The sequence below is a fragment of the Staurois parvus genome, unplaced genomic scaffold, assembly GCF_062004578.1.
Source record: "Staurois parvus isolate SC_StPar_1 unplaced genomic scaffold, SC_StPar_1.0 ptg000244l, whole genome shotgun sequence".
Taxonomy (NCBI): domain Eukaryota; kingdom Metazoa; phylum Chordata; class Amphibia; order Anura; family Ranidae; genus Staurois; species Staurois parvus.
The window spans coordinates 85001-100069 of record NW_028318040.1 but is presented as its reverse complement, the minus strand read 5'-3'; the positions used below and the strand labels follow the sequence as shown (position 1 = coordinate 100069).

General features: G+C 41.1%; 1 protein-coding gene across 3 annotated transcripts in view; it reads right to left on the bottom strand.

Annotated features, from left to right (window-relative positions):
• Nucleotides 1–15069, bottom strand: part of PAPSS1 (3'-phosphoadenosine 5'-phosphosulfate synthase 1) — a 152900-nt gene that overhangs the window by 69314 nt on the left and 68517 nt on the right. For all 3 annotated transcript variants that reach the window (XM_089680495.1, XM_089680497.1, XM_089680496.1), the window contains one exon: nucleotides 9369–9480. In XM_089680495.1, the coding sequence (XP_089536621.1) occupies nucleotides 9369–9480 (112 nt within the window). The remainder of the gene's footprint in view (nucleotides 1–9368; nucleotides 9481–15069) is intronic.

The window sequence follows — 15069 nt, the reverse complement described above, 5'->3', positions numbered from 1 at the left end:
CCAACCATGGCACCACCTGCCTGGAGTTTGTATATTCTCCCTGCGCGGGTTTCCTCCAGGTACTCCAGGTTCCTCCCACACTCCAAAGGCATGCTGATAGATTAATTGGCTCCTGTCTATGTGTATTGGCCCTAGTATGTGTATGTATAAATGTGAGTTAGGGACCTTAGATTGTACGCCCCTTGTGGGTTAGGGACTGATGTGAATGTACAATATATATATATATATATATATATATATATATATATATATATTGATACACACACACGTGTATGTATATGTAAAGCGCTACGTAAATTGATGGTGCTATACAAGTACCTGAAAAATAAATAGTTCAGACTGAACTGATGCCACAGGGTCACCAGAGCATTCAATGCTATGACTAGAGGATTCCTTGACCTAGTGACAAACTTACTATTTTTTTACAAACCTTTTGATGAATCTGGAAGCCAGAAGGTCTACATCTAGCAATCCCCACCTGTGGCAGAGGTCTTCACCTCTTGACACCTCCAGGTGATAAGACCATTCCCTGGTTCCAGATGCTATTGACTGAGGCTGTCTGATTGCCAATTTTCCATGCCTGAGATTTGCATGACAGACAAGGCTGGAATGTGGAGTTACACCCTGGTCAAAATATGGTCAGTGTCTTTGCATATTTTTCCTTTTTGATTATTGTAGTATGCTATGGCTGTCACTGTCCAACTGAATTTGGATTGGATAAACTCTCAGTCTAGAGGACGAGTGCTGGAGTAACAACTCCAGCATGTTGATTGTGAGATAAGCCTTTTCTGTTGACCAAATCACTTGCACCGACAGGGTGTCCAAGACTCCTACCTAGACCATTGTGATGACCTTCCAAATAGAGCAAAGAGGTTCCCTGACTTCAGAGTTGGGCTTGTAGCCACCAGGTCAGAGACATCAATTGAGCAGCTTCCAGGTTGAGAACCACATACCCCATAAGACGGGTCAATTTTGCTGCCAACTGCTGGTGCTTCAAGATACAGTGAAACCTCTTAAGAGTTTGAACAGAACTTAGACATTGGCAGACAGGGCCTGTGCAGACCACATCCAAGTGTTCATCCAAGTATCCCATTATTGAATTTGACTTGAAAGCATAGCATAGATAGAACAGGGACAAGTACCTTGGGGAAGACTCAAGGAACAGAGGGTAAACCAGACCAAAGAGCAGAAAACAGATGGTGTTGCTCTCCTACAGCAAAGCTCAGGTAGCACTGAAAAGATGTGAACAGGCAGGTAGGCTTCCTTGATGTCCACAGAGGCCAGAAAACCCCCAAGCACAAGGCAAGCTATAATAGACATGGTTGATTCCATATAGAATTTCTGGCGTAAATGAAGGCATTTCAGATCCTTCAAGTCCAATATGGAGTAAATGTCATCTTTGGCTTTTGGTACGGTGACTAGGTTTGAGCAGAAACCCAGCAGTCACTCTATTTCTGGAACAATGGAAATGCCTCCTTGGTAGTGGAGGTGAGCCAGAACAATGTGGAGGTCTGCCAAGCCTTGTGGGGTGCAAAATTCTACACTATGTCCTTCACCCCTGCATTCAAAACACATTCAGTACAGGCGGTTACAAAGCTAACAGACGTCCCCCCACTGTGGAAAGTGGACTTTTTCCACACATTTTGAGGTCTTGGGCATCTTCAGGAAAAGTCTTGGCACGCCTTTGCTGAAGTGAGAGGGTACTTTTCACCCCAGTGACATCCTTATTGTAGTTGTCAGCTCCAAAGAGGAGTTCCTCCTCAAAGAACATACACAGTAGGCTTTTTTTCAATGCTAACCAGCATTTTAGCCAGAAACCAGCATCTACCGAAAGCAGACATATTCTGGATATAAGGTGGACAATTTCGCTATAAATATGTAAGGGTGTATAACAGTGTACAAAGGATTAATTCAGAATCTTTACATTACAGGCCAGCATTTTCCTTATTGTGGTGTCTGGGTACAACCTTCAAGCTACCACCAAGGATCAGTCGATCTGGAAACTTGCAAACGGAGGACTCTTGGCTCTATAGTGTACTAAGAATCTTGACTTAAGAAAAATCAAGGAAAAAAAATGAGAAATGCTTTTCTCAACAAAGAGAAAACATACATTCTCCCAAGACATCTGCAAGAAACTGAAGCATAATGCACAAAGGGAGTAGGAGCTATTATACTGGCCGTCCCACAGTTTTTTTCATTGCCAGTGTCCAGTCTCCTGTAGATAATGAGATTCAAACCATGCATCTAAGAATACTCTGCCCTGTATCCCTTAATGGATGATGAACAAAAATTCATTTTAGGAATGATTTGCATGTCTAAACACACTATCCTTAAAGTGGTCTTCCACTTTCAGCAAAATTTTTTTAAAAAAAAATCGCTACATCTGCCTTCTAAAGAAAAATAAAAAACACATAGTCAGTCTGAAAGGCTGATCAGCTTAAAATGCCTCAAGGCTTCTGATCTACAAGGTGCCAAAAGTGGAAACCTAAGCAAACCCTTTAACTACATTGCAGCACCTACAGTCATGGCCAAAAATATTGGCACCCCAGCATTTCTTTTAGATAATGCACCACTTCACCCAGAAAATTGTTGCAATTACAAATGTTTAGGCATTTTCATGTTTATTTATTTTGTTTGTATAAGTATGACACAAAAATTTGGAGAAAAAAGCCAAATCTGACACATTCCATGCAAAGCCCCAAAAATGGACTGGACAAAATTATTGGCAATTTAATATTTGGTAGCACACTCTCTGGAAAAAATAGCTGAAATCAATCGCATCCTGTAACCATGAATGAGTTTCCTACACCTCTCTACTAGAATTTTGGACCACTCTGGTTTTGCCAACTGCTCCAGGTCTGTCAGACTGGAAGGGTTCCTTTTCCCAACTGCTCTTTTGAAAACATTTGTAATTGCAACAATTTTCTGGGTGAAGTGGTGCATTATCTACAGAAATGCAGAGGTAAGAATATTTTATTTTCAATCTCTGATTGAGAGAAATTACATTTGAGATAAAGTTTCACACAAGCTGGAAATTATAATTTTACGCAAGAAAATAGGGAAGATAAACATTAAAGAGTTCTGCTTTCTTCATTGTCACGAAGGACAGACTAGGCAATCATTTTTGTAAAGTAAACCCCCTTTGTGAACCCTACAGCTAAAACATTTTTAAGATGTATTATGGCTTCGCAAAAGTTACAACAACCACATAAATTCAGTTGGCCAGCATGACATCTGTGTGAAAAACATGGCAATTCAGAGCTCAAACTGGAGACCAGGTAGCAGTGTGTAACAGCAGGATACATAGCATGCAGACACCAACAGGCTAGATTGTTAAAGTGGAACTTTACCCATAACAACTTGATAAAAAAAAATGTTCTTTAGCAAGGAGCATACATTCCACATTAATACTACCAAAATGAGTGTGTGCTGTACATTGCCTCCAAGATTGTTCCAGTTTCTTCTTGCTAGAGGCTGCCATTTTGCTGAAGCCCAGAATCCCTGAATAGCGGTAAATCATAAAGCGGAACTAAATCCATGATTGAATGGTTTCAAAAAAGAGTTACATTCTTGGAATGCTGGAATTGATAACTGTCACATTTGCTTGTGCCCCCAAACTGTCAAATGGCTGGTGTAATAACGGATTACATGTACAAAACCGTGGCAGTTGCAGATCAAACAGAAGCAGATTCCTTGGCTGTAAGGATAGGAGGGTTTAATTACGCTCTGCTGTCAGCAGATTAGCCTCTACAGGTACAGCAGTGCCTGAAAATGCATAAAAATGTAGAGCTGCTGAGCATGCGCAGAGCAGGGTGAGACAGTGTATTACTGGATTTTACACAGTATAGACCCTTATTGTTAATGTTTTACATAGCTATACTTGCAGAAGGGCCCAGCCTGAAGTGATCTAGAAGGACTTATTTTCTGACTAAAGTTCCACTTTAAGGTAGTGGTGAACATACAATGTTATAATACAGTTATAACTGCTTTTGCTTTGTTTCTGAATGACCTTTCTTATCTTTTTCACAAGGTTATTAAGTTCTGTCATATGATCATGCATCTCATCTTCCCAATAGTGAGGGTGGGAGATCTATAGGACACTGTGCACACAATGTGCCTGTATTCCATAATCTTTTCAGCCCGAGGTAAGATGCAAGCTGTGCTGAACAGGGGGCAAGTTTAGGAGGCAGGCTGTGATTAGGAAGGGGTGTATACCAGAGGCGGCTGTGATTGGGAGGGGGTGTGTGCCAGAGCAGGCTGTGATTGGGAGGGGGTTATGTGCCAGAGGCAGGCTGTGATTGGGAGGGGGGGTTGCCAGAGGCAGAATGTGATTATGAGGGGGTGTGTGCCAGAGGCAGGCTGTGATTGGGAGGGGGTGTGTGCCAGAGTCAGGCTGTGATTGGGAGGGGGTGTGTGCCAGAGTCAGGCTGTGATTGGGAGGGGGTGTGTGCCAGAGCAGGCTGTGATTGGGAGGGGGTGTGTGCCAGAGCAGGCTGTGATTGGGAGGGGGTGTGTACCAGAGGCAGGCTGTGATTGGGAGGGTATGTGTGCCAGAGGCAGGCTGTGATTGGGAGGGTATGTGTGCCAGAGGCAGGCTGTGATTGGGAGGCGGTGTGTGCCAGAGCAGGCTGTGATTGGGAGGGGGTGTGTGCCAGAGCAGGCTGTGATTGGGAGGGGGTGTGTGCCAGAGCAGGCTGTGATTGGGAGGGGGGGTTTGCCAGAGGCAGGCTGCGATTGGGAGGGGGTGTGTGCCAGAGGCAGGCTGCGAGTGGGAGGGGGTGTGTGCCAGAGGCAGGCTGCGAGTGGGAGGGGGTGTGTGCCAGAGGCAGGCTGCGAGTGGGAGGGGGTGTGTGCCAGAGACAGGCTGTGATTGGGAGTGTGTGTGGTGGCTGAACAAACTACCCAATATTGGCATGCTGTGTCTGCACAGTGTCCTGTACCTTAGAGTGGCAAGCCAAAGGATGAAAACAGACTACAGAAGCACAGATCAGCTTTTGTACTTTGTGTGGTCAGTTCAGAAAAAGGAAGAAAGGTGACTGGCAGGATCAACCAGATACTTCAGATGGAAGAAGTACATGAAAATAACAGACTATGATTTATAAAATACATATATATGAACACACATAATAAAAAAAATACACTTTAAGCCAGAACTGAAGCAAGGCTTAAAGAACAAGGCAGGATATGTGTGCTATTTAGTGGACAGGTGATGTAGACCAGACATCAAGTCAATGACAACAGGGTAGACAAATGTATGTACAAGCAGACTTTTCCCAGCCAGAAAACTGAGGCAGGTTTACCTGATGTAAGGGAACTTGATGAGGCTGCCTCTGATGCCATTCTGGTACACAAAGCTCTACCACTGTGGCATAAAAGAAGGATATTTCCATACCCTATTAGCTTTTTTATTTACATTTTTAAGGTTTTGATACATAAGCATATTCTGTTTCAATGGATTTCTGCTTTGTTTTCCAAGTGTTTAACAGGGTTTTCCCAGAATAAAGTTGAGGGATGGGGTATGTAACATATGCAGTAATATTCATCCCTGAATTGTTGCTAGAATGCTGTACTAAATGCATTCTCTGCATTAAGGTAAAAAAAAAAAAAAAAGCCCCTCCTTCTCCTCCCCAACACTTACCCGAGTCCTTTATTGATCCAGCGCTGTGTCTGGCTGTAGGTCTTCTCTCCCGCCTTCCTGGACTCATTGGCTTTGCTGATAGTAGGGGTAGCCATTGGCTCCTGCTGCTGTCAATTAACTCCAGTGAGGGGGGGGCGGGGCTGAGTCACACTGTTCGTATTTATGGACATAGCTCGGCTCGGGACTGAGCCCACATACCTGCCCCCACTGCAAGTGGCTTGCTATTGGGGCAGACACAGAAGAGAAGAAGCCCAGATTTCATTGAGGAATTCCAAAAAGGAACTAAACCCATCGACTTAATGATGTTTCAAAAAAGTTACATTCCGGGCATGCCGGGAATGACAACTGTCACATTTGCTTGTGCCCTCAACCACAAAGTCAAACCATTAAATGGCTGGTGTCAAACAATAAGATGGCGGCTTCCTTTGCTGACAAGATAGGAGGATTTAGTTCCACTTTAACTTTAACAGGTTAACAATCCTTCTAATCTTTTATTTTTTACATGCATAAAAAAAAGATGTGCCTCTTTTGTCAGATCACAAGAGCTGGCCATACACTGAACAATGTGATTTGTACAATGTGTACAATCTCATTTAAAGTTACCAAAACAATGTATTATGAGGGCATAGTGGATGGTGGATCTAAAGGTGAATCTACAATCGGATTGTATAGGGTATTGTCAGCTTTAGTGCTAGGTGTGCATTATTTCACTGCATCTGCAGCATGTGGGGTATTACAGGAGGAAAGAAAACTTGTTGAAAAAAAATCTCCAGTTTGAAGGGAGCCTACAATATAGGGAAGATTACAGATTATAACAGGCCATCTTCAAGCAATGCAAATTAACTGTGCTTTCCATTTATCTGGTTTTGCAATTTAACTGCCTGTACCACATTTCCATCTCCAGCCACCTCCTTGGACAGTAAATCAACATAATCTTTTTCCAGAGAGCAAGGAGCTCACCTGTGAACCATTAATCTTGTGGACTAGTAGGGTGTGTGTATTAGAAGAATGGCTAGCCAAAATTAAAAATAAGTTGGCAGCTGTATTTAGTTATATGCCCAGAGAATAAACATTGGTAGGAGAATAGGTTACTCCAAGTTAAACATGAGAACTCCAAGAAAACATGTATCAAGCATCAAGAAGCTCATGCCAAGTTTGGATAGATCTACAACTAAAAAAGAAAACCTGTTTATTGGTTGAGGAAACCAACCAGAAATCATTTTATCAAGAATATTTACAGCTGGTTGCTAATATGATGCAGCACACACTGCTGTTCAGTATTAACTAGACACTCTACTGAAGTCCAAACTAGATTTTAATTTCTACCCTTGACCCCCTTGGTTTAGATGCCCTTTCCTGGACATACTTTAAATCCCTTTACCTGTGTATAGTTAGAGTGCATGTGAAGTATTGATTAATAGCTGCAAACTAAAACAAAAAAAAAACTACTGATGCACAGACACAATCATAAGCACAGTGGCTAAACAATTAGCATTTCTGCCTGGCAGTACTAGGGTCGTTGATTCGAATCCCAACCACTGCACCCCCTGCCTGGATTTTGCCAGTTCTCCCTGTGCCTGCGTGGGTTTCCTCCAGGTACTCTGGTTTCCTCCCACACTCCAAAGACATGCTGGTAGGTTAATTGCATCCTTTCTAAATGATCCCTAGTATGTGTGTTAGGGACCTTAGATTGTACACTCCTTTAGGGTTAGAGACTGATGTGAATGTACAATATATATATGTAAATTGACAGTGCTACATAAGTACCTGAAATAAGTAATAATAAATAATTAAATAACAATGAAAATATAATCAGAAACAGGAATATCCCCAATAGGTTCAAAAGGTGGTTTTTGAAGTGCTGAGAGAACCTGATTCAAACCCCATGAAGTGGTGGTTGAGTGCACAGAGGCGCCCACAAAAAAAAGCATGTACAAATGTCTTAAACAAAGACTGTGAGACTAGATGTCTATTGGAACAAGAACGCAAGCACTGAGATTTGACCCTTAATGGAACTCAGGGCCAAATTCTGATCCAAACCTAATTGCAAAAAGTTCAGGATTTGTAACACAGTATTTTCTGGGATGAAAACTTTTCTCGCAGCTAGAATAGTATGTCTTTCAAGTGCTATGGTAGACCTTGCAGGAAGTGAAATTCCTCATTTTCAGCATTGTAGGAATCAGGGAATCAGAGAGGCCCCTGTCCTTCAAATACCATAAGCCAGTGGCTGTGAAGCAGGAATGTAAACTGGTGTTTGGGACAGAAGATCCCAACTATATGCAGGAGTCTCACACAGAAGAAAAGAATCAGTCGACTCTGAGACTGAAGAGTCCAAGTCTAGAAGAAGAGAGTTTGAAGTTTATCTTGTGAAAGAAATACTCTCTTGAGCTGTGTCGAGGATAAGACCCAGAGGTTGTGCAGATATCCCACAGTGGAGAGGACCTGGGAGAATAACAAGGCTAACACAAGGGCAAGAACCTTCCACATGTGGGGTGTGGAAGACAGGCAGAACGGCAAATCCAAGAACAAGAAAGGCTGAGGCCATACAGCAATGCAAAGGAATCATTCATGTGCTGAAAAAATGGGGATGTACAAGTACAAATTCTTGATGTCCACAGCGGTAAAAGGTCCCCTTGATTAAGGGAGTTTAAGAATGGGTGGAATTTCTGAGCCCAAACCAAGACATTAGGGACCTTGAGATCCAAGATGCACTAGTAGAAGCCACAGTCTGTTCTTCAATTTATAAGTTGGTGCACATTAATGGTCTCTCTAAACCTGGGAGCAAAGGCAGCTGCCTGCAAATCCTCAATGGTAATATTATCCATCAAGGATTTCTGAGATTCTTCAGTGGACAAAGCCTCTGCATCAGAAGGCTGCTAAGATTGCAGGCTGCCATTAGTGGTTCATGAGCTGGAGGAACCTGGTATTGCCCCCCCAAGTGTCTTGCATCTGGCATATCACGCTGCAAGTCAAGGAAAACTTAGCTCAGGATACCAGACAACGCTTAGGTACTCACAAACTGGCTGCTGGAAGCAGAGCAGGTTCAGATGATTGAAGGTGACCAGGTCAGTCTACGGTAAGCAAGGACTAATCTAGGATGAACTGTGTATCTCTTGTGATTAAAAACAGTGGTGGGAGTATGGAGTATGGCAGGAACAAGATAGAGTGTACACACACACAACACTCCACCTAATGATGCAAAGCTCAGTGTTTAACCCTTTCTGTGGGAAAGAAACGGAAAACAGGAATAATAGTGCCCAATGGTTTTAATTAACAAATTAGCTTCTGGTGCTCAGCCTACTCACAAAGTAAGACTTTAAGGAGAGGTTCATACTGATAAGTATCCGGATAGCTGCATAAAAGGGACCAGCTCAAGCAGCAGGTAGAGAAATGAAAATATGACTGAAGGGGAAAAAAAATAATTTTGAAAACATGAAAATAATGGAAAGAAAAAGAAAAAAAACTTATTTTTTTAATAAGATGTCCATCCTCCTAGGACACCAGCAAAAATCTGAGGCGTGCTGTGGGATGTTGAGGGAGGGTTATACCAGGCTGGTCACTGTTTTTGTTTCCCAGTGTCCAAAAGTTCCTGTGGGCAGCAGTATAACCCAACAGTCTCTGAACCTGGTGTACCTCAGTAAACGAGAAATAAATTATTATTATGAGTGACAGATTATTAAGCTAAATATTACTGAGAAATAAATACCAACAATTTTCATAATGTACTTACCATCCAATAAGCAGTCAAAATGAAGGCACTGCAAGTACTCTCGCTCTCTCATAAAGCCATTAAGTGGTGTTGCCCAGCCTTCTGCAAAAACTTGCACCCACTGCATGTCCACCTGTACAAGATAAAAACAGACTAATTAAGAGAAGTAAACAAGTAAGGTATTTAGTAATTAGACACTTTGGTACTGGTACCTATTTAAAAAAAAAAATCCTTCTAGAGTTAACCCTGAAAAATGGCCCTAAAATTCATACTCTCACTCTGGCGTGCGCAGCAATATGTAACATGTGTAGCAATATCTATGTTTTCATATGTAGGCACCTTCAAAAGGGTGCATTTACATACAGTTAGGTCCATATATATTTGGACACAGGCACAATTTTAGTTTTTCCCAGGTATTTACCAAAACATATTTAAGCTATAGTTATATAATGGATATGCACACTTTCAGGTTTAATTTGAGGGTATGTACATCCAAATTGGAGGAAGGGTTTAGGAATTACAGCTCTTAAGAGTAGCCATCCCCCCTTTTTCAAGGGACCAAAAGTAATTGGACAATTGAATCAAAAGCTGCTTCATGGCCAGGTGTGGGCTACTACATTATTTCTTCATCAATTAAGCAGGTAAAAGGTCTGGAGTTGATTCTAAGTGTGGTATTTGCATTTGGAATCTATTGCTGTGAACCTACATCATGCATTCAAAGGAGCTATCCATGCAAGTGAAATAGGCCATTGTAAGGCTTAAAAAACTAAAGAAAATTGATTAGAGAGATCGCAACAACATTAGGAGTGGCCAAGTCAACAGTTTGGTACATTCTAAGGAAAGAACGTACTGGTGAGCTCAGCAACATAAAAAAGGTTATGGACATCCACAGGAGACAACAGTGATGGATGATTGCAGGATCCTCTCTATGGTAAAGAAAAACCCATTCACAACATCCAGAAAAGTGAAGGACACTCTCCAGGGGGTGGGCGTATCATTGTCAAAGTTTACAATCAAGAGAAGACTTCACGAAAGCAAATACAGAGGATTCACCACAAAGTGCAAACCATTGATAAGCCTGAAGAATAGAAAAGCCAGATTAGACTTTGCCAAAAAATATCTAAAAAAGCCAGACCAGTTCTGAAAAAGCATTTTTTGGACAAATGAAACTAAGATTAATTTGTACCAGAATGACGGGAAGAAAAAAAAAAGTGTGAAGAAGGCTTGGAACAGCTCATGATCCAAAGCACTCAATGTCATCTGTAAAACATGGTTAAGGCAGTGTGATGGAATGGGCATGCATGGCTTCCAGTAGCACTGGGTCATTGGTGTTTATTGATGATGTGACAGAAGCAGCCAGATATATTCTGCAGTGTATAGAGATATACTGTCAGCCCAGATTCAGCCAAATGCCGCAAAGTTGATTGGACGGCGCTTCACAGTACAGATGGACAATGATCGAAAACACACTGCAAAAGAAACCCAGGAGCCTTTGAAGGAAAAGAAGTGGAATATTCTGCAATGGCCGAGTCAACCACCTGATCTCAACCCAACTGAGCATGCATTTCCGTTGCTGAAGGCAAAACTAAAGGCAGAAAGACCCACAAACAAAGAACAACTAAAGACAGCTGCAGTTAGAGCCTGGCAAAGCATCAGAAAGGAGGAAACCCAGTCTTTGGTAATGTCCATGGGTTCCAGACTTCAGGCAGTCATTGCCAGTAAAGGATTCTCAACAGAATATTAAAAAAAAAAAAAATTTTATTTACAATTATATTCATTTGTCCAATTACTTTTTGGTCCTTTGAAAAAGGGGGGATGGCTACTCTTAAGAGCTGCAATTCCTAAACCCTTCCTCCAGTTTGGATGTATATACCCTCAAATTAATCCTGAGAGTGTGCACTTTCAGCCCATGTCCATTATATAACTATAGCTTGAATATGTTTTGGTAAATACCTGAAAAATCTAAAATTGCGCCTGTGTCCAAATATATATGGACCTAACTGTGTTTTTGTTTTGTTTTTTTTGGGGGGTTGGTAAGAAATTATGTGAGAGCATATTTACAGGGACCAGTTCTCTAAGGGTGTTTCCCTGGCCCCAGCGAGTAGGGAAGTGGACAACAGAAACCAGAAATGACAAAATCCTCATAATTTCCAGGTTCTTAAAGCGGAGATCCGTGAATGGACGTTCACTGGTTTCCTATCCCAGTGACTTGGAAGCTATCTCCACCAATCCAATGGACCTTTGATGTCTCAATAAAGACAACTCATTACAATATGCTAGCACATACGGGAGTATTGATCCCCTATGTGATAGCAATAAAGTTAAGTAAAAAAACATTAAAAAGGTTATAAAGGCTGAAGGTTTTTTTAACTTCTATGCATGTAGGTAAAAAACCTTCTGTGTGCAGCAGTTTCCCCAGACTCCTCAATACTTACCTGAGCCCCATGGAGATCCAGCAATGTGTATGACAGCCTCGGCTGTCCCAGGTCTCTGCCTCCTCATTGGCTGAGGCAGCAAGCAGGAGTCATTGGCTCCCGCTGGTGTCAAATTACAGCCAGTCACCCAATGAGGGAGGGGGGGGGGACATGGAGTAGCAGGTGCCCCCATAGCAAGCTGCTTGCTGTGGGGGCACCCAACAGACAGGAGGAGCCAGGAGAGCCTGCGGGAGACCCAAGAAGGAGGATACAGGCTGCTCTGTGCAAAACCACTACACACAGCAGTTAAGTATAGACATGTTTGTTATTTTTCAAAAAATAGAACCTTTAGAATCACTTTAAGTTAAAAAGGTACATCGAAGCACTTAAACCCCCCAACCCATCCCCCCCATGTGCACAAACACGTATGTGAGGGGTGCCTGTGTATGAGAACGTCAATTATGCTACACATATTACAAATCATCACACTGTAGTGAGAGCAATTATTCTAGAGTCATTATTCAGGTAATTCTAAACTGATGACCAGTACAAACTTTTAAAGTGTATGCAGTTTTAAGGTTTGACATGTTGGGTATCTATATCTATTCACGCGGCACAACATCTTCTTTTATATTTTACAAAAAGATTGTTATGTTGTGCTGGTTGACCATTGTACGAATATCATGGGACAAAAAAAAAAAAAAAAAGGAACTACCACCATTTTATTCCTCAAGGTCTCTGAATTCAGAAAATATATACTGTTAGGGGTTTTAACTAACCTTCAGGTCCAAAATTTATATTTTGCCAAAAACGGCTCTGGAAGTAAATTGGTTAACGACACAAACCATTTGGGCAGATTTTTTGAAACCTCAAGTTAAACTAAATGCTAGTGTTCTCACGACCCGAGATTTCTATACAATGTGTGGTCACCAACAGCAACCAACTAGAAAATGCATCTTTATTCATCTAAACGCAGTAAAACAAAATTTGAAACTGTAAAGGATAAAAAAAAAAGGAAACTTTGACAGGCTGTTGCAAGTTAATGAATTAGGACGATCCTCGCTGCCACATAAAAGGATTTCAACTTTATAATTCATTGATTTCTACTAAGGGTTTAAAAAAGGATTTAAATAAAACTTTGGACAGAGTTGTCACTGCACATCAAAACAGGTCTTTGATACATAGCGCTTACGGTGAGACACATGTGCAGCACATGAGTATTCTCCGCTGAAAGATGAAACCATCTGCATGAATGAGATATGCTGAATAAGAAAAAGAGAAATAAAGAAAAGAAGAATGATCCTGTGACTTGTTCTTGCTTTTTCTTAGTGGTGTTTTGTGCCCCTGAGCTCACTATTTGCTGTACCATACTGCTGCTATTCTGTGCCATATTACTGCCTTCTGATCCATCTCTACTGCGTCTCTCTATGTGCCCTGGATTGTTACAGGTGGACTTACCCTTGTTGTTACACCCCATTTCCTTCACAGGATCCTGTCCAATCCCTCTGGCAGTACCACACAGTTACCTTGCACCCCCCTCTCATGGTGTAGTATGAAAAAGACTATTCGCCCAAACAAATAAATACTACTCACAAAATTAGTGCACTAAGAACCAATGCACAAGGAAAACCACCTTTTAAAAATCCTATATACAGTGCCCCCCTTAAGGATAAACATCCATCTAAAAAAAAACAAGTAAAATAGCTGACATCGTGATAACATCATGTAGCCCTGTCCCTGTAGCCTTTCATCATGTGATGTATGACTTCCTCATAGGATTTTATATAGTATTTTAGTATTTATTTGTTTGAGTCTTTTTGATACTACACCATGAGAAGTTATGTATCCTCTTTTTTCTGCTGAATAGGCTGTATTCAGAGGCATGAAGTGGATGATATACAGTTAGGTTCAGATATATTTGGACACAGGCACAATTTTCATACTTTTGGCTCCGTATGACACCAGAATAAATTAAAACAAAACATTCCAAATTAATTTGAAGTGCAGACTTTTAGCTGTAATTCAAGGGGTGAACATAAAAATCAAGTACAAATTTTAGGAACTGCAACTATTTTTATACACAGTCCTTCCATTTTCAGGGGCTCAAATGTAATTGGACAAATGAATATAATCATCAATAAAATGTTCATTTTTAATATTTTGTTGAGAATCCATTACTGGCAATGACTGCCTGAAGTCTGGAACCCATGGACATTACCAAAGACTGGGTTTCCTCCTTTCTGATGCTTTGGCAGGCTCTCACTGCAGCTGTCTTCAGTTGTCCTTTGTTTGTGGGTCGTTCTGCCTTTAGTTTTGCCTTCAGCAACTGAAATGCATGCTCAATTGGGTTGAGATCAAGTCCACCACAGAAACTATTCATTTCAACAGGCAACAGCTAAGGAAAATGTTTAGGAGAAGCAAAGAGCTTTTCAGGGTGAGGCCAGCGATCATTTGTCCGATATTCTCATTGTGTATATGGGGCTAGGTCGAACAGACTCGAGCTACTCTAATGCTTAAAATTCAGCAAACTGAGCAATCAGCAAATAAGGGTAGCAATGGTAATCTTAAGCTTTGATGAAGCTTGAGGAGTCTCATCCTAACCCCTCAAATGGGCAATTATAACCGGCTCCTATTAAGCTAAACAATGATAGTTATTTTAAATCCAGACAATAAAAGTTAGGATATGTGGAAGGTGACCACTACTTATTTTTGGAACATTTTCTATTAATCTTAAAATATATTCTACATAAAAATCTATATACTCAAGGTCAGTCACCTAGCAATAGCTAAATTGGCAATTTCCAGTGAAAATACTTACCTTTATTGTGGTGGTCCAAATTTCAATTAAAAGTAAAGTTGTAGCAGGGTTGGGGCAGGACTGTCTCGATTAGCTTGGAGTACAGTTTTGTTCTAAAGCCCAAGTGACTTGGCCTTTTAAAAAAACATGTAAGAGAAATAGGTGTGCCACGACTGCTGACTTCCTGCTCAGAAAGTTTGTAGCCTGGCCATCTCTAGCTTCCAAATTGTTTGATCTAGAGCTTAGAAATCTAAGAGTGATGACAGAACTCCTCATTTACATACTTGCTCCAAAACATCATAAAACAAATTACTCAAGCCAATGGAGAGCCAGGAAATAAACATTTTCAGATGGGATAGTCAGCAATGGCAGGCTACAAATTCTCTCGCTATGTTTCTTTACCATCCAAATCATATGAAAAATATAAATAATATGTTTTAAATAATGCAAGATCTAATTTTTACTGAGCCCTGATATCCATACCATATTGTTCTTTGTAAAACATTGGAAT